Below are 18,891 nucleotides of genomic sequence, written 5' to 3'. Positions count from 1 at the left end.
GTGAGGGAGTAATAAAGCTTCAGCTCAGTTAAGAAAGGGTGAGAAGATAGGCAAGGCTCAGAAAGACTGAGATAAGGAAAGAGTTTTGGGGTATGGATGGGAACAGATGGATAGGACGCTCCCCTTATGAGATGAACAAGAAAAGAGTAAAGTTGAGTAGAGAGAGATGGGAAGAATATAGTATGGGTAAAAGGGGACAGCAGAGTAGGGGAAATTAAGAAGCAGCAGGAAGGAAAGAGGTTAATGAGGGCAACCTCAGACAGTTTGGGAGTACTAAGAGAGCTGACCTTGGAATCAGGAAGACTTTGACTCAAATCCTGACTGACACATATAATTGTAGGACCCGGGGAAAGTCATTTAACTTTTCAATGCTCTAGGCAATTTTGTAAGGCTGTGAGTTGCAGAGTCTGCATTGGGAGAGGGGGTTTCTCTATATGAATGAAATCACAGATCCAGTCCCTATGCCTATCCCCAGGCTAACCTGTGATGAAGGACCCTGCGGGCATCTGGCTGTAATTGGCGCCGCCGGCGGCCAGGACCCCGGCGGGTGCAGCTGAGCTGAAGGCTGCTCCGTACCCCAGTGGTGTGGCGTAGGGACCCGGAGGGAAGGCCTGGAATAGAAAGGAGGCAAAATGTCCATATCCTTGAATTAGGAAGAAGGTGAAGGAAGAAAAGCCATGGCTAGACTCAGGTCTATAGAGGAACAATATCTGGGAAAAGAGAACCTACCAATGGGAATGAACATGCTATACCTCCATAGTCTTCTATACCTCTGGCCACAGTGACCCAGAGAGGTGTAATTATATTGCATTTCATGGGTCTCTGATGGGAAATAGGGCAAAGGGGATGAACCTGGTTCTGAGATAAAAAGGGTAGAGGATTACCGGTGTGGGATAGGGCTCTGTGCCCTTGCTGGCCAGACGGCTGAGAATACTTCGCTCGGACATCTGTAGGCGGGCTGCGATGGGTGGGATGCGGGACAGGGTGGCTGGAAGGCGGGTCACATCTGCCTTCATGTCGCTCAGCAGCTCCTCCAGCTGGTTCAGAACTGGGGCCCGGGCCGCAGAGAAAGAAAGAGCAAGAGAGAGAGACAAGGACAAAGAGACCGGGCCGTCACCAGGAGAGATGGAGGCCAGGAGAAACAGAGAGAAAGGTAGTGTCAGAGAATGACAAAGAGACTGCAACAAAGACAGAGAATGAGAGACCAAGATAGTGAAAAAGACACAGGAAAATAAAAGATAGTTCAAAGGACTCAGGGAGAGAAAGAGAAAAAGGTCAGACTACCATAAAGAACAGATGGGAAGGACTGAGAAGGAAGGAGGAAAGTGAAAAGTAGAGAAAAGAAAGGGAGGTAGGGAAAGTCATAGGAGGACATGGGGGCCAGAGGATCCCAGATGAGAAAAAGGCATATTTTAGGACAAGGGTAATGAGAAGGAAATAGGAGGAACCAGAAGAATTAAGTAAGGTTGGGGAGCCTAGGATCCAGTGGATGGGAGGAGGGGATCAAAATTAGAAATTTAGAGATTGGGGTCGAGGTATAAGGAATTAGAGGTTCAGGAAATCAGTCCATAAATCAAGGGTCCTCAAATTTTAGATGCAAAAAGGTGAAAGAATTTTTGGATGACAGTTTTGGGGAGAGGTCAAAGTGATATTGGGTTCATGGAGGTGAGTTAGGTAGGTGGTGGGGACAGGGAATAGTATAAAGACTATTGGGGTGTAACAATCAAGGAAAGGTGTGCACTGTGTACAGGAGTGAAGGAGGGAAATCCACTGGGATACAGTATCAGAAGTCTGGAAGTTAAAAGAGCTAAAGGAAGTTCTAATAAATTTAGTATCAGGGATGTGGTACATGGTAGAGTATATGGTTTATATTTAAGATTAAGGTTCCATGTGGGTTGGGCAGCAGGGTTAGAATGTTAGATGCTGAAGGGGCAGGGGTTTAACAGGATAAAGGGTTGTTTTGCTGGACTGCGTATTTGTTACAAGGGTTTTGTTTTTCTTTTTTCAATTAGGTAGGAAGATAAGAAAGAGAAAATAGATTTTTGTTAATTGAAAAAAAACTAAATTTAATTTTAAAAAGGAGGGTACAGGGGTCAGAAGGGTGGGGGAGGGTGTTCCGCGGGATGCAGGGTGCAGACTTACGCAGCGTTGTGGGCCCTCCCCCGCGCGGGGCCGCCGCGGCCCTTACCCTTGTGCAGGACTGCGTTGGCCGGCTTGTTCCCTGCCAGCGACTCCTTGGAGAGGTGCTGGTGGCTCTCGGCCAGGCACTCGGCCTCGGCGAAGCGGGCGTGGAGGGCCATGGCGGGGTGCGCCGGCTCCTGCGACAGGTTCAGGTAGGCCGCCCGCCGAAGCTGCTCCTCGATCACCAGCGCCTGCTCCAGGAGCTGAGAGCAAGGCGGAATGAATGCACAGAAGTGAGAAGTACAAGGAGATGCCAAAGTAAGTCCTCAATGAACATGTTAATGAATGAATGTGAATGCCAAAGTATACAAATTACCTTAACTTAAATGACCTGAATCTATACCTCAGTGTAATTAATATCTAAGAACTCACCCTAACCTTGATCCTAACTTTAACAATCTAATTAATAATTTCACCTCTAAGAATTTACTTTAAAATCTTGGTCCCAGTCTTACAGCATTAATCCCTTTCCCAAACTAAATACAGAGAACTTAACTCAATTCTGACCACTAACCCTTTCTAAAACCCTAACAATCTTGATGCTGAAATTGATCTCAACTGCTACCCCCAACCCTCTTCAGACCTTGACTTCTATGACCCACCTTGAACCTCCGGGCTAGGAACTTGTTTTTCATTTCCAGGAAGTTTCCCTTGTTGGCCTCAGTTTTAAATGGCTCATTTATGATGGCAAACTGGGCATCGTTTTGGATGTCCTGCCACCGAGCATAGCCATGGCTACCGGTAGAGGGAAAAGGGGGATTTCTGTCAAGGAACCCAATGAGGGTGACCTGTGGAACAACAGCTCCTCCTCTGCACTCCCTGTCACTCTGCTATCCCTTGACCCCCTCTCCCAGGGTGTAAGAGCATTCTTGCCCCCCGCCCCAAGTTGTCTCCAGAATATCCTTCTCCTCGTGATATGAGAACCTCTTTCCTTTTAGCCCTTTTCCATAGAGCTTTTCTCCCTGGGGTGTGAGAGTTTTTCTTATGTAATGAAGGATACAGGACAATCCCAGCCAGCAGCCAGTAGTCGTGCCTCCGGTGCCAAATCTCATTGAGTTTACCAGAGGAGATAGCTGCACGTTCCTCATTCTGCCACAGTGTATGCAGCTCTGCAAAGGGAGGCAGGCAGGAGAAACACAGGAAGGAAGCATCAGGCTTACCATACTCCAGCAGCCCTATGTCTTCCCCTACCTCCCTCCTCTAAGAGATGGGAAAGATCAGTGATGGAGGGAAAGGAATTAAGCATAGTAATACATAGGTTAGTTACAGGGTGAGTTAGGGTAATCAATCAATAAATATTTATTAAATGCCTATTACACGCTAGGGACTGTGCTAGGTGTTGGAGATACAAAGACAAAAATTAAACACATTCTACTCTCAAGGAACTTACATTCTATTAGGAAAATAACATGTACACACATATCAAGTAAAATACAAGGCAGTTTTAGTAGAGAGGCACTGGGAAAGACTGTGAAAAGTCTCATGTAGGAAGTGGCATTTGAATTAAGCTTTGAGGGAAACTAATGATTTGAAAAAGTAAAGAAGGAATGCATTCCAGGCATGGGGGAGAGATAATACAAAGGCATGGAGACAGAAGATGAAATGTCTATCATGACATTTGACAGGCTACTAAGTGGAAGGAATAGAATTGTTCTACTAGGTTCCAAAGGAAAGGAGTAGGCCCAGTACAAGACAAGTTCACAGAGAGGCTAGTTGGGGTTGACACAAGGTAAACTTTTCTAAAAATTAGAGATGTCAGAAAATGAAATGGAATATATTATGTTGACAATAGTATCTACTTAGAATACTTTATGTAGATCTGAAGGTGGAATGAAAGATTAATGATAAAATTAGAATTAAGGACAAAGATTAGGTTAGTGTTTGTTTAGAATTAAGGGTTAAGGTAAGAAATAAAATACAAGATAGAAAAAGTCTGAGTAAGCTTAGGGTGGGATCAGAATCAAAACAGGCCATCAGTTGTGGGGATTACTTAGGAGTTAACAGTTACAGAGGAGTGGATATGGCATCTTTATATAGTCTAAGGTAGAATATCCTAGGGAACCCCCTGAAGACAAGAGTTCACTATGGGAGTTCTAGGCAAAGAAGATGCAGGTAAGAGATAATCTATATGACAACTTTTGTTGGCAAAGGATATTCCATACCTGTAAAGCCACCATCTGCAATGTTAAACATGAACCGTGGTTTCTCTGCTTTCTCTTCTCGACGTCCATTGGACCGGGGCTCATCTCGGGATGGTCCTAATCTTGGTTCCCTCTCCCCCTTATGCTCTTCTGTGAGGGAAAGGGGTCAGGAGAGTATCGATCACTCCAGATACCCTTCCAATAATCCAAGGACTACTTTCTATACTCAAAGAACTATGCTTCAAGGACCCAGGCAACTGGCTCCACAACCATCACCAACTCCATCAATTCCATTCCTGCTTCCCTCATAGATCCAAGTATCCAGTCCATCCACCCATTACTTCTCTTGCCTAAATCTCCTAATCCCTCTGCCTCTCCCCATATTTCTATCCATCCAACAGGTTCTACCCCGCCTCCATCTTTTCTCCTAGTGGTGGCTCTCTAGCTGTAAGGAAGAAAGGATATTACCCTGGCTTTCTGACTTAAGGAGGAGAACCCAGGAGTAATTTCTTCCCCAATACTTGAAAGCCCAATACCTACCTGGTTTTTCCTTTTCTCCTCGGCTCCCTGGTTCAGCTTCCAACTCTCCAGGCACTCCAGACTCCTCATCCCCTAGAATTATCCTCCTTGATTCTCCTGGTGAAGGGGCTGGGCTGGGAGCATCAGGCTGGAATGGATATAAAAGGTTAGGAGGTAAAAGAAAGCACTTAACGTAATTTGGTCTTTAAATCTTTTGTTGCTCTTCTCTGTGGGATCCAAGCACACACACACACCTCTGTCTCCATTTTCTCCCCTCCTTTTTTGTCTTTATCTGGCTTCTCTTCTGGATTGTCAGCTTCATCCCTTTCAGGAGGCATCCTTGTCTCATCTCCTTTCTCACTTGGGGTTGGGGTAGCTGTATAGGAGGACAGGAAATGAGTAGATCATTACTGAGACTGCCACTGAATTTTTGTTCCTCTCTATTTAGTTGACACTCTCAGTTTCTGTCTTAACTCTCCTACATATTTTCCTCCCACTTCTTTCAAAAATTGAAGCTTGTTTGATTACCAGGTTTAGATGTGCAGGGACTGTTGGCTGCAGAAGCTTCAGGGGTTGTAGGAGATGTCTTGGTAGGGGAAGATGCTCGGGATGAACGTTTAGAATCAGCACTCGGGTCAGGCATCAACTCTGGCATTGACCATCGCCCATTGATATGTTCAAACTCCTGCACCTGAGAAGCAGAATAAACGTGTGTGTGTGTGTGTGTGTGTGTGTTGTGTTTCCATGAGGAATTGGAGTGGGAGGGTGTGACTCCAGGTGCTTGGCAACTAGCCATGTTCATTCCCCCATACTCTCTCACTACCTCAGGTATGGAACTGAAGAACAAGAAGCAAAAGAAAAGGAAATTTGGGTGATATTTGTTCCTGAGGAAAAGGACAGAAGGATGGGGAGTTGTCTATACCTTCTTCTTAACAAGTGACATAACTCCAATTCGGGTCAAAACCTGCTGTCGGCTCAGCCCCTCCCGAGGAACACCATCAGCAAAGGTTTCAGAGCCATCTGCCCCAGGCTCACAGAGATGTCGCATAAACAAAGAAACATAGGCCCTAAAGAATAAAGGTTTGGGTAAGGTTAGAAAATCTTGAGGGGATACAGGGCAGCAAGGGAGGCATAGGGATTACTGAACTCCTGAGCCACAACTCCCTCACACAGTTCTCTGAGCACTCTACTTAACTCACTTAATCACACCACCAGGTTCCCCAATCCAAACCTGCCTCCTTAGTCTCTCCCTTTTCCCCAGGCCCCATCAGTTAAGACTCTTCATCTTCCTCTGCCCACTCCTAGTACAATATGATTTTAAGTATGGGATGTGTTGCCAGTACTAGCCAGAGCAGGTGTCTGTCTCATACCCCTCTCTGCTCATGGAGTGGCAGTGAGACCCATCCTGGCTCTCTATTCTGGGACCCACTGAGGGGGAGTGGAGGTAGGCTGAGCTCACCCCCCAGGAAATAGGGTCCTGAGGAAAAGAAGAAAGGCAGTGGTGGTCAGTTGAGTAAGGTCACATCACATGGAGGCCAAGGAGAATAAATACTAACTACCCCAAACTTGAAGGCCCTATCCCAACGCCACCCTAGTAGTCTCCACTCCTCTCTAATGCATACTCACTTGAATTCCTTTTCAGTTTTGCCCCTCAGGTCTCGTACCAGCCACTGAGACGTGAAGGCATCCTGTGGTGGCATCCCCCAGCGCATTACTGCATTCAGGAAGGCCTTGCGCTGACGGGTATTAAACCCCAGCACCTAACAGATAGTGGGATGGAATGTGACCAAAGAACCATGTGTGCCCCGATTCCTGTTCCTCTCAGTGATTTCGACTTCTAAGATCCCACTGCTAGGCTTTCTTCTCAAACTCTGGTCCAAAAAGGGTCTTGGGGAATCTGGGTTCCTAAGTTCTCACCTCAATGTTGCCCCCAACTCGAGCTAACAGTGGAGGGAGGGGTTTATCTTTCTCATTACGCAGTTGCCTCTTTGACTGACGACGTCCTGGTAGGAGAGAACTTGATTAGCAGGTCTACCTTTCCCAACCCTCAGTACTGGTATTCCAAGACACAAGAGAAAGTGGGATTATGAACTATCTGTGGTACTTCTGACTTTTCAAAGCTTTGTGGATCTAAATGAAATAAGCCTAAATCAGGGGTTCTTAGCCTTTTTTCTGTCATTGGCCCCTTTGGCAGTCTGGTGAAGCCTATGGATCCCTTCTCAGAACAATGTCTGATGCCTACACTGAAGAAATGCTCGATTTCATATAGAGGTAGGTGAAAATAAACGTAATTTTTTAGCCCATCCAAGTTCATGAGCCCAATGAAATCTATGCATAGACTCCTCAGTGGTCTGAGGACCCAAGATTTAATATCCTAATTAAATCACAGAAAATAGGTGGTAGGTTTGAAGGGAGTTGGGAAGCAAGATGTAACAAACTTGGCAGAGGATTAGAAAGATAGCTCCCACCTTCAGGTCGTTCATCGAAGTCCTCATCCTCTTCCTCTGACCCCACTGAATATTCAGACTGGTTGTCTGTGAAAGTAACAAGTTCATGAGGCAGCTGCCCAATCCTGTGCTAGGCTCCTCTCACCTGAATATCTGACTCTAGAAAACTTTCTACTTCCAACCTGGTCTTTTTTCTCCTAAGTCCGGAAAACTTTATCAAGTAATGTCTTGTCCCAAGCTCTGGATGATTTTTCTCCCTCTCTCTTCCTTCCTCCTGATCTGATTTTTAATGTTAAGTATACTGAAGTGTTCCCTACTCAATACACACACACACACACACACACAGAGGACTTCTGGGGGTCTCCTATACTGTGATTCTTGACTCTTGAGTGATCTACTTAAAATAGTGATCCCTAGGTAATCCACCATGACCTCTGGATGACTTCTACATAGCTTCTATTCCCTGTTAGATATTCCCCAATCCTTGGGCTCTCAAAAGAAAGGTTTTTTTTTTTCCCCTTTTGGAGGGCAATTGGGGTTAAGTAACTTGCCCAAGGTTATAGGGCTAGTTTTTTTTTCTGGGTGTTAAGTGTCAGAGGCTGGAACCAAACTCAAATCCTCTGATTCCGGGGCTGGAGCTTTACTCACTGTGCCACCTACTCACCCCGGAAGGGTTCTTTCTTTACCCATTCTACCAGTACCTAGATCTCTCAGGCTCCCGATGTCCTCCTATGTCCTTTCCCTTCTATCCCCTAATCTTCACCAAGACAAGGGTAGCATAATTCTTAAACCTCACTAAACAGGATGGGGCAAAGAACCTTTACCTTGGTCTTCTTGTGCAGCATCATTATAGTTGACTTGTTTCCGAACGCGTTTACCCTTGCCAAGGTTTCGGGCTAGGTCCTCCTGCTGCTGCTCATAGTGATGTCGAAGCAACTTTTCCCAGTAATCAGGGTCCACATTTTCCTCTTGCTTGATGATCTCTCGCTCTATCTCCTCAATCTGAGGGGAAGGCACAGTAAACATTAGCAGTTTCCTAGTCACCATACCCAAAGCTATGATTCTTGTCTCACAGCTCCTGGTTTCCATGTGATCTTTCCCCATCATCCTATCACTCTACTATTGATGTATATAAATCTTTTCCCTCTCCTGGATCCAAAATTTCAACATATCACTTGCCTCATTTCACCTCCACTTTTTCCCAGTCCACTTTATTCTCTACTTTTCCAAGATCTCTATGAATTTGCATGCCCTGCCTGCACTGATTAAGTTCTCTATATCTGACAAGGCCTGTCATCCATTAGATTGGTAGTTTTTTGAAGAAAAGAAATATTTTCCATTTGGCAGCTTGGTGGTAAAGTGGATAGCTAAAGCACAGGGCCTGGAGTCAAAAAGACTTGAATTCAAATCCAGACTAGCTTGTGAGTCTGGGCAAGTCACAATTTCTATCTGTCAAAGTTTCTTCAACTGTAAAAGGGGATAATAATAGCACCTACCTCCCAGGGTTGTTGTGAGGATCAGATGGGATAATATTTGGAAAATGCTTGAGTATGACAGATGGTAAACACTTAGTAAATGGTCATTCCCTTTTCTTCCCTTCCCCATTAGACTGAAATCTTCCTGAGGGGAAGAATGTTCTTTCTCTAGCTTTCCATTTATGTCTCACCTCACCACCCAGTAAAAAACTTTATTGGAATTGATGATTATAGAGAAGAACTAGGTAACTCCAGTGTTTGGCTCCTAGTCCCTCACCTTGTCTTCTTCACGAACCACATACTGTGCCACTTTGAAGGAGCTGAGATATTCATTCATGTTTTGCACATCAGTGTCTTCAGTTGCATCCTGGTTTCGGTCTAGCAGCCGGGCAATGGCCTCATTGTCATAGTGGATCACACTACTATCTTCTTCTTTGTTTTCTCCTGAGGTAAAGGGGGCACATGCAATTATGAGGTTTGAGACACCAACCACAACTACGAATAAGAGAGGCAAGATCTTATAATGATCAGGAAACAGGGAAATGAGGAAAAGACTTTCTCCTCTGAGGAGGTATGCAGGAGATAAGTTTTCCTCCTGGGGACTTAGGCCCAAAATGTCTTGGCTCCCAAGGACTACGAAGTTTTTCAATTAATAAGTATTTAGTGTCTACTAGGTACACTACTAAGTGTACAAAAATGAAAATGAAACAGCTCCTGACTTCCAGGAGCTTATATCCTATTGAAGTAGACAGCAACTATATGCCAAAGTATGAAATACCTATACGTAAAAGAAATTTTAGGGGAAGGCACTAATATTTGGGGAGATTAGGAAAAGTTTCATGTAGGAGGCAGCATCAAACTGAGCTTTGAAGGGAACTAAGGACAATAAGAGTCAAAAAAAGAGACTGCATTCTAGGTATGGATGGGGTCAGCCAGTGCAAAATAATGGAGATAGGAGATGCAGTCTATTCAACAGAGTCTGGAAGAGGAGTAACATATAAGACTGGAAAAGGAGATTTCACACAGAAGAATCTGTATTTGATCCTATATGAATTGGGAACCACTAGAGTTTACTGAATAGGAGAAAAACACAGTAAAATTTAAGCTTTATTACTATCAGCTGAGCAGTGGTGGAGGCTGGAAATGAGAGATAAAGAAGGTGAGGAGATCAATTAAAAGCCTATTGACTATAGCAGCTAAGTGGTACAATGGATAGTGCTGACCTGGAGCCAAGAAGACCAGAGTTCAAATCCTATCTTAAACACTAACTAGGCAAGTTGATTAGGCTCTGTCCACTTCAGTATCTCCAGCTATAAAATAGGGATAATAATAGCATCTACCATCCAAGGCTGCTGTGAGGATCAAACAAGACAATATTTGTAAAGTGCTTTGTAACTCTTATACTATCATCGTTATTATTATTACTATTAGTTTTGTGATTATGGCCTAAACCAGGGTGACAGCTAAGTGAAAAAAGAGAAAAGGAAAACACTTAGGAAAGAAGGCTCTTGCTACCAAAGGGGCAGGAGAAAAGATTTTCACCTTCATTTTCATCCTTAAACAGCTCCTCTGTGCCAAATTTGAGGATATCATCAAGCTCCTGCTTGGACATTGAACCTGCCTTAGAGCCTAATCCAGGCCTTACAACCAGGTGTGTCAGCATCATCTTCCTTTTGGCCACCTGGGTAATCCGCTCCTCTACTGAAGCTCGTGTCACAAACCGGTAAATCATTACTTTGTTGGCTTGACCAATACGGTGAGCTCGGCTGAAGGCCTACAATGGCAAAAGGAAGCAAGACCAGTTAGGGGAACAACAGAGGGAACATATCTTCAGAGAAGGGACATTATGGAAGAGGAGGTACCAGCACAATGAAAAAAGATCTTTCTCTGACTCCAGGTCATCTTCCTCTATGTCTCCCCTGCTCTATGAGCAGGGTATCCAAGTTGTACAAATTCTCACCTGGATATCATTGTGTGGATTCCAGTCAGAGTCAAAGATAATGACAGTATCAGCTGTGGCCAGATTGATGCCTAAGCCCCCAGCTCGGGTGGACAGAAGAAAGCAGAACTGCTGGGCCCCAGGGGCTAGGTGAGGAGGAAATTGAAAGTCAGACCCATCTAGAGGTAATTCATTTCCAAAGCCCTTGGCTCTCCCAAGTCCTATACCCCCTCAGAAACTCAGGCAATCAACTCTTGTCAAGGATAAAGGTGATTCCTCTCAGGAACTAAAGTGTTTGTCTCTCAGTTACTGATCCTAACAATTAGAACAATACACAAATAGAATGGGCTGCCTTGGAAGAGAGTAGGTTTCCACTCACTAGAAGTCTTCATACAAAGTTTGGAAGATGACTATTTATTGGGGCTATTATAGTAGAGATCGTTGTTCAAGTAGAAGTTAGAACACCTCTGAATCTCTTATAATTCTCAGATCTTATGATCCCAGGTGTCCATCACCCAAAGTCACTGATACCCTTAGAGACCCATGAGCCTATCCCCAAGATATTCTTTCCCTTAGAAGCTCTTAAGTTCATCCATTAAGCCTCTAGTGCCCTCACCATTGAATCGGTCGATAGCCTCCTGCCTTAGTGCTCCAGTGATGCCTCCATCAATCCGTTCATACTTGTAACCCTCATAATCTAAGAAGTCCTCTAACAAATCCAACATCTTGGTCATCTGGAAAAGGGAAGGAGGACTTTTTTTGGAAGGGGAAAAGGGAAGAATGGAGGGGTTGTCTGGGATAGTAAGGAAACAGAAGAGTCATAGGAATCTACCTATTCTTATTGTACCCTACTCCTCTGTAGAAGTCCTAGTCCTCCTGTTTTCTTTCTTTTAAAAAAAAAATTTTTCTTTTAACTTCTACTGACAAGTATCTGTCATTAGTGGTTTTTGGAGGGGGGAGGGCAGGGCAATTGGGGTTGAGTAACTTGTCCAAAGTCACATGGCTAGTAAGTGTTAAGTGTCTGAGGCCACATTTGAACTCAGATCCTTCTGACTCCAGGGCAAGTGCTCTATTCACTACACTACCTAACCGTCCGTCATTAGTTTTCAATCCAATGTTGTCCTATTTTGGCCTCCAAAATAATCTCCACTTTCTAACTCCCCACTTGACTTCCAAAACACACTTATTCTTCCTTTGTTTCCCTTTCTTCACCCTTAAAATTATTCCTGCCAAGGAGGCACCAAATGCCTCCTGCTAGAGATTTGGCAGAGGTCACCCCTTAAAAGATCCCAAGCAAGGCAGGTAGTCACCTAGGATACAATCTGTAAGGAAGAGGGCTCTTTTAAATATCAATTTTTTCTATAATATTCATTTTTACATGTTTTGATATCATAAAATTCTGTTCTCCACTATATGTTAATGGGTATTTTGTGATAAATTGTGTGTAATACAATAAAACACTTAAGCCTTTTTGTGGGTACAATGGAAGATTAAATTTCCAGGTCTTGCTGGAACACAGGACACAGAAATGCCTTACTTTGTCCCATATCTGCCTCTTCTTCTAACCCTCACATTCAATTTTAGAAGGGGTATTTCCAACACCACCTAAAGTAAGGATCTTGATGGGCCAGACATGAACTGGATAAACACAGAAATTCATAAAAATGTTAATTGAAAGAGTTTTCTAGTGCCAAGGATTTCAGAGTCTTTGAGAAGTCACAAGCACAACAGACAAACAGAGAATGGTGGTAGGAAAAAATCAAAAGGGAAGAGGTACCTGGGAGAAAATGAGCACCCGGTGGCCCTGTTCTTTTAGTTTCCGAAGCATCTTTTGTAACAGCATCAGCTTCCCTGATGACTTGATAAGAGACCCACCCTCATATGCCCCACTGGGGAGTTTTGGGGACTCCTAAAATATATAAAGGGAAAAAGGAGATAGGAGTCAGGAATAATGTTAAAATCCTCCAGTCTTTACTAAATCCAGAAGATTGAATGTCAAAATTTAACCTAATACCCCACAGTTCTCAGAGACCTAGCCATTGTTTAGGGTTAGTATTAGAATTAGGGCCAGAAAAGGAAATGTAATTGGGGTTAAGGTTAGAAATGAAGGTAGAGTTAAGGTTAGAAGCAGGATTAGACATGGAATTAGGCATTACCTACAACCCTTCTCCTTCCCTTCCTCCCTATCCCAGATTTTCTTTCTCTTGGAAAGAAATGTCCTAGATTGCTGGCCCCAATTCAGTTCCCAGCTCTTCCCTCCCTACTAGCCCCACAGGTCCCACACCATAGCAGCCACAGGGAAGAGGTAGGGGTGGTTGCAGCACTTCTTTAGATCCATCATAATGTTGAGCAGTGACACTTGGTTTCCACCACCTCGAGAATTCAATGCCTCAAAATTCCGAGTTAAGATATATTTATAATATTTCCTGGTAGGAGGGGGAAAGATTAGAATGAGGCATTTGGTCACAAACCAGCCCACCCCCAATAAATCCCCACCTACCCCCATCTCAAGGACCCAAATATTTACCCCTCCCCTCCCAGTCTCACTTCTGCATGGGGCTGAGCTCCACCCTGACAATGAGCTCTGTCTTGGCTGGCATGTTCTTGAAGACATCAGCTTTAAGCCTCCGAAGCATGTGTGGCCCTAGCAGGTCATGTAATTTCTTGATTTGGTCCTCTTTGGAGATGTCAGCAAACTCCTCCAGAAAACCTTCCAAGTTGCTGAGAGCAGAAAGAAGAGAAAGGGGAAAACTCATAACTTTAAGGCTTCTAGTCCTCAGGGTACCAGGACTAATTCCATTCCTATACCCATCCTTACTTCAAGTCTATTCTCCAGAGATCTATTACTGTTTCCCAGATCACCCTCAGTCTTTTCTGTACCCCTAATTTTCCTCATTATACCATCCAAATTGTGCCTTATAATTCTTCCCCTTAACTAGGATTAAAACAAGAACAGGAAAGTGAAAGGTGAAATTAGAACTGGTGATGGGTAGACAAAGATGTTTAAAGAGTTTAGAGGATAAAAAAACATTTAGAGGATAAGAGTCAAGGAGCTGGGCTAGAGTGTTGTATGTGGGGTAGGATGGGGAAGAAGGAGGATACTTACTTAAATCTTTCTGGGGTAAGGAAGTTAAGTAGGTGGAAGAGCTCCTCCAGATTGTTCTGAAGTGGAGTCCCTGTCAGCAGCAACTTATGATCAATCTTGTAGCCATTCAGCACCCTAAAGAACTGAAATGGGGGGTAAGGGTGGAGGACAAAGAAAGTGTATCAGCGACTTGGTGTATTTGGTCCTTTAACACCTACCTTTCCTCACTCCCTAGCTCATTTCCTCAGAAACAGTTATTTTGCACCCATTCCCCCCTACCTTCTTTCCTACCTTTAGTACATTTTTCCCCTCAGGGATCCAAGTATCTTGCCTCTAGCCCCCCAAAAAGGTTGTTAGATTCTTAGTAGGAAAGAAATAAAAGGCTTAAATCCCTTGGTGTCTTGTCATCACCCTCACCTTGGACTGGTTATTCTTGAGCCGGTGGGCCTCATCTACCACAAGGCAGGCCCAACGAATAGAGCCAAGTGCTGCTTGGTCAATGGTGATCAATTCATATGATGTCAGCAGAACATGGAACTTCACCTGTGCTTCCCTCTGCCAACACAATAATTGATCCATCCAGATGCTGCCCAAACAGCATATGAACTCCAGCCCCAACTCTCTGGCCAAGATCTAGGTATTTTGCCTCCCTTCAAATCTCCAAACTGAATTGGGTATCTTAACTTTAAAGCCAATAAGGACCCATAAAAACAGTTCTTAATACTTCTGTTCCTTATTAGGGACTGAAATGTGAAGCCCTACATACACAAAGACTTAAAACAAGAAGAGTCCCCTGGGAGTGCCTGCTGTGTTCCAAGGATACAGTATAAAATATGCTTTGATGGAGGAAGGAAGAGAAAAAAGGGAGGTGAGACATGAAGGAACTAGGCAGGGGAAGGGGCATCATATTAATCAGGTAGAAGAATAGTACAGGTTTAGCAGTATGGGAAGGAATGGGGTATGATGTTGAGGGACCTACCCTCATTTTAAAGGCTTTTTTGCCACCCTTGATAGCATTATCTTCAAAGGAGAATTCATTCTCTCGGATAATGGCACGGCTATCCTTGTCCCCAGTGTATGTCACCACATAGAACTTGGGGGCCCACATCTGGAACTCCCGTTCCCAATTAATGATGGTTGAGAGTGGAGCACTCACCAGGAATGGACCTTTTGTGTGGCCCTGGAGGATAAGAGGAAGACTGGGTCACAACTCATTTATCCAGGCTTTTAGTTTATACTCCCTCAGGCATCCAGTTATTCCTCCCTCCACTATAACAACCAGCCCTGATTTAGTTCAAATATTTAGAGAAAAAGGCAGCTGGGAAGCAGGGGTAATACTATATAGAATGAGCCCTGGTTTGGGAGGTGAAGAGTAAGAGAAAATGATATGTAAATCAGTCGTGGCCCTCAGGATAGGGAAGGTGGAGAACTGGCAGCAAGTCCTGGGATGGGATAAGGGCTCAAGGGCCAATGTCTGCTCCCCTAAGGGACCCTGATATCTGGCACCTCCTTATAAAGGGAGTAAAGGAAGACGATGGTTTGAATGGTCTTGCCCAGGCCCATCTCATCAGCAAGAATGGTGTCAGTGCCCTGTGCCCATGAGAATCGTAGCCAATTTAGCCCCTCCAGCTGGTATAAGTGCAGCGTGCCCCCTGTGGCTGTGATGAACCGTGGCTGGTTCTCATACTTCACTGTAGGCTGTGAGATAAAGAGGTCAGAAATCAGAAAAATGGTCAGAATTAGTCTTTTGGCCACTGTCTCCTCCCTCTCCAGTTATAATTTCAAGTTGACTATATCTCCCCATAGCATATAAAACAGGGTTGGTTTTTTTTTTTTAATTTCACAGTGAACTCCTAAAAATTAAAATTTAGTTCTTTTGTCTTTTTTAATTTGACAGCTCTCAAAAATATCCTGGAGCATAGCTGAAGAGATCAAAATGTACCACCTTTAGGTTAATGGGACTAGCTAGCTAGTTATTAGCTGTTCTTTTACCCCTCCCCTCTTCTCCTAGAACAGGGCAGCTAATTGGTGAAATACCATAGAGCACTGGGTTTGGAATCAAGAAAACTCATCTTTGTGAGTTTAAATCTAGCCTCATACACTTATTAGCTGTGTTTCCCGGAGCAAGTCATTTAACCGTTTGCTTCAGCTCCTCATCTATAAAATGAGCCGAAGAGGGAAATGGCAAACCACTCCAGTATCTTTGCCAAGAAAAGAAAACCCCAAATGGAGTCATGAATGGAGCCATGACTGAAACGTTTGTGATCAAACCACTTCTCCTAGAGGTTAATTCCTAACAGCCTCAGAGTCAGGGATAATTGCTGGAGGAGAACTGACTGTTCATGAAGTTAAGAGTCTACATTTGTCTTCTCTTCTTACTTTTTGAGGACATAGATCGTGATAAGAGAGGGACTTACATCATTGGTGGGAGAGGTAGGAGGGCCATCTCCCTGCAGCTCCTTTTTCTTTTTCTTATACTTTCGTGGCTGAGCAGGATCTTCCCCCATGATTAACTCCCTAGGAGACAGAGGAAGGAATAAGCCTTAGGATTGGTCCCTGAAGGTATATTCCATAGCCTGGTTTCCTCTTTCCATCACAGGCCCTTTTCTTATCTCCCACAGCTTTGGACAGTGTCTCTATTTTCCACAGTTGAGGGCCCCTCACTATCCCCCAACCAACATCCAATCTCTACAGACCATTTCTCTACATCCATGGATCTCCTTTTATTATTCCCAATCTAGACCTTACTCCTTGTCTTATAAACCTCTTTATGCCTTTTCCAAATAATCACACCATTATTTCCTATAACTCTATTCTTTTAGTTGAGTCTATCTCTCTTCCTCCTCTCTATCCTCCAGCTATAATTGGTCATTGTTCTATTCCCCAATCCTTATACCCCCTTTTCCCCCTGACCGGTGCCTCCAGTAGCTGTTTTTGTGGGCATCATATTCAGGAATGTTCATTTCGTCTTCCTCCCAAGTTGACTGGTCATATGGCAGGTCTCTCCATTTTACCAAGTAGTGGTAGTTTCCCTTCTTGTCCATGCTTTGAGGGATGGGTAGGGTGGTAGGGAGGAGGGCAAGGATAAGAAGTAAAAGAATTGGATATAAAATAAGAGTCTTACTTTACACAGTAAGCAGCAGACATATATAACTTAATGTCCTAGAAGGTGATGTAGGGAGAAAATACAAACAATTCATAAACAAGTCTGAAATACTTGAAGTATATCTCAAAACTTTTGATGCTGACACTGACCTTACTCCTCCCCAAGATTCTAAAGTGCCTGATCAAGTCTTGATCATTAGCTAATTATCCAATATTGAATCCAATATTTCCATTCTAAAGAGGATTCTTAATATCAAGGGGTTATTACTACAACAATATCAAGATCAATCCTGAAGGGTCATCCTGTGATTCCGACATTTACCTGTGGTTGATGATTCTGTGAACCGTCATCCACTCTGGTTTGATACCAAATCGGTAGAACTTTTCCTCCATCTCAGCATAGTGTGGGTCCTTGCTCTTTCTCTTTTCACTTTTCCCATCATCTTCACCAGAGCCATAGTCCAGCGGTGGAGGTTCATCCATATCATTCTTTCGTTGATAGTTTCGATACATCACCAGATGAAAAATCTCCAGCTGGTAAGGGTAGGAGGGTAAAGAAGCTTAGAAACATCTCTGTAAGAACAGAGAAAGGAGGAGGTAGGGAATAGGAGAGGATAGAAAAAGGAAAAAGTGATGGCTCAAGGGGCATGTGAAGTAGGAGTCAAGAATAGGGAAATGAATACAGTATAGAAAAGAAGGGGTGTTGAAGCTAGGAGACAGTATTAGAAGGAACTTTAGAGATCATCTAAGTCCAAATACCTCATTTTACAGATAAGAAAAATGGATACTGGGGCGGCCAGGTAGCACAGTGAGTAAGAGCACCGGCCCCAGAGTCAGGATGACCTGGGATCAAATCCGGGCTCAGATACTCAGCACCACACCCAGAAATAACTGGCCGTGTAACCTTGAGCAAGTTACTTAACCCCAGTTGCTTTAAAAAAAAAAATGGATGTTTAAGAAATGATTTGCTCAAAACTACACAGGAAGTACAATGCCAAAATTTAAACCTACATCATTTTGCTCCGAGTCCATCATTCTTTTCACTACACCAAGTTGCTTCCCAAATGTCTGGGAACACAGGGTGACAGGTACATGATATAAAGAAGAACGTGGAAACAATGGTGATAGAGAGGGGGCTAAAGGAAGAAACTGAATTAGAAACAATGGTTAAAGGTTAAAGAAGTTGATCCTGAGGGCTATGTGATAAGAATGTGAAGTATTATGTGAGGGGTAAAGGATATAAACCACTGGAATAAGAGATGAAAGCCATTACCTGAAGCTCCTTGGCCCAAGAGCAGTGCCAGTAGGACAGTCCAACCCACTTGACAAAGAACTCTCGCTCAGAGCGGCCTTGCAGAGGTCGGGGAACTTGGATCTCAGGTGACCCCTCAGCCAGTTGAGGGGCTGGAGCTGCCACAGGGGGCTCTCCCCACCTCCAGTACAAGATCTTCTGCACTCGGCCCTTCAGCACAGGGCACTTCACAGCAGACAAAGATAGAGAGAGAAAATATATCACTAGGACAGTATAGCTGGCATTTTATAAAGGGAGTAGACTCAAGGAAAAAAAAATCTGGGGCTTGCAAGTGAAGTAGTGATGGAGGAAAGAGTTAGAAATGGGAGAGTGGGAGACCAGGGACCAGACAGTTACCCGGAGGACAGATATTAAGGGCTAGATCAGGGGTGGGCTAGACACTTAAATTCTTCTTGGAAATAGGGAAAAAAAAGGAGTTGAGACAAGGAGTTAGCTTCTAGGGACACAATGCTTACCGTGCATCGGGGACATAGCCATTCACCATTGGGAATATCTGGCAGTGGAGGATTCAGGCAATGGATATGGTAAGAGGAGATACAGGCATCACAACAGAGTAGCTCCCCTCCATCTTTGCATACTCTACAATATTCCATGTGATCATCTTCTTCCTCCTTTTCTCCTTCCTCCTCTCCCTCATCTTCATATTCCTCTTCTTCTTCCTTGGCTTCCCACTGTACTCCCTCCTTT

The 18,891-nt window shown here is 44.0% G+C and overlaps 1 protein-coding gene and 1 non-coding gene across 7 annotated transcripts in view; both read right to left on the bottom strand.

Moving 5' to 3' along the window:
• Positions 1 to 257: 257 nt before the first annotated feature.
• CHD3 (chromodomain helicase DNA binding protein 3) overlaps positions 258 to 18,891 on the bottom strand; it is a 27,353-nt gene continuing 8,719 nt past the window's right edge. For 2 of the 6 annotated variants that reach the window (XM_069104070.1, XM_069104071.1), the window contains exons 8-37: positions 18,660 to 18,891; positions 18,166 to 18,369; positions 17,215 to 17,426; positions 16,701 to 16,832; positions 16,205 to 16,304; positions 15,294 to 15,485; positions 14,767 to 14,967; positions 14,205 to 14,342; positions 13,809 to 13,930; positions 13,250 to 13,423; positions 12,987 to 13,128; positions 12,480 to 12,611; positions 11,319 to 11,436; positions 10,724 to 10,848; positions 10,306 to 10,537; positions 9,041 to 9,207; positions 8,113 to 8,290; positions 7,310 to 7,375; positions 6,759 to 6,844; positions 6,468 to 6,601; positions 5,764 to 5,908; positions 5,370 to 5,532; positions 5,096 to 5,217; positions 4,863 to 4,989; positions 4,344 to 4,472; positions 3,182 to 3,290; positions 2,784 to 2,916; positions 2,143 to 2,384; positions 885 to 1,048; positions 260 to 611 (exon numbers count right to left, since the gene is read on the bottom strand). The exon at positions 18,660 to 18,891 is cut by the window's right edge and continues 148 nt beyond it. In XM_069104070.1, the coding sequence (XP_068960171.1) occupies positions 466 to 611; positions 885 to 1,048; positions 2,143 to 2,384; positions 2,784 to 2,916; positions 3,182 to 3,290; positions 4,344 to 4,472; positions 4,863 to 4,989; positions 5,096 to 5,217; positions 5,370 to 5,532; positions 5,764 to 5,908; positions 6,468 to 6,601; positions 6,759 to 6,844; positions 7,310 to 7,375; positions 8,113 to 8,290; positions 9,041 to 9,207; positions 10,306 to 10,537; positions 10,724 to 10,848; positions 11,319 to 11,436; positions 12,480 to 12,611; positions 12,987 to 13,128; positions 13,250 to 13,423; positions 13,809 to 13,930; positions 14,205 to 14,342; positions 14,767 to 14,967; positions 15,294 to 15,485; positions 16,205 to 16,304; positions 16,701 to 16,832; positions 17,215 to 17,426; positions 18,166 to 18,369; positions 18,660 to 18,891 (4,567 nt within the window). In that variant the 3' untranslated portion in view covers positions 260 to 465. Of the gene's footprint in view, positions 612 to 884; positions 1,049 to 2,142; positions 2,385 to 2,783; positions 2,917 to 3,181; positions 3,291 to 4,343; positions 4,473 to 4,862; positions 4,990 to 5,095; positions 5,218 to 5,369; positions 5,533 to 5,763; positions 5,909 to 6,467; positions 6,602 to 6,758; positions 6,845 to 7,309; positions 7,376 to 8,112; positions 8,291 to 9,040; positions 9,208 to 10,305; positions 10,538 to 10,723; positions 10,849 to 11,318; positions 11,437 to 12,479; positions 12,612 to 12,986; positions 13,129 to 13,249; positions 13,424 to 13,808; positions 13,931 to 14,204; positions 14,343 to 14,766; positions 14,968 to 15,293; positions 15,486 to 16,204; positions 16,305 to 16,700; positions 16,833 to 17,214; positions 17,427 to 18,165; positions 18,370 to 18,659 lie in introns of all 6 variants that reach the window. The other 4 variants (XM_069104067.1, XM_069104069.1, XM_069104072.1 and 1 more) reach the window with 4 other exon arrangements.
• On the bottom strand, positions 6,168 to 6,320 carry LOC138174029 (small Cajal body-specific RNA 21). Its single transcript, XR_011171611.1, has one exon. It is a non-coding gene; the product is annotated as a small Cajal body-specific RNA 21 (non-coding RNA).

This window comes from Petaurus breviceps, unplaced genomic scaffold, assembly GCF_028583685.1.
Source record: "Petaurus breviceps papuanus isolate PSGF00001 unplaced genomic scaffold, PetGlider_PUasm1.0 673, whole genome shotgun sequence".
Classification (NCBI taxonomy): Eukaryota; Metazoa; Chordata; class Mammalia; order Diprotodontia; family Petauridae; genus Petaurus; species Petaurus breviceps.
The sequence above is the reverse complement of the archived record's forward strand: the minus strand, read 5'-3'. Positions and strand labels throughout refer to the sequence as shown.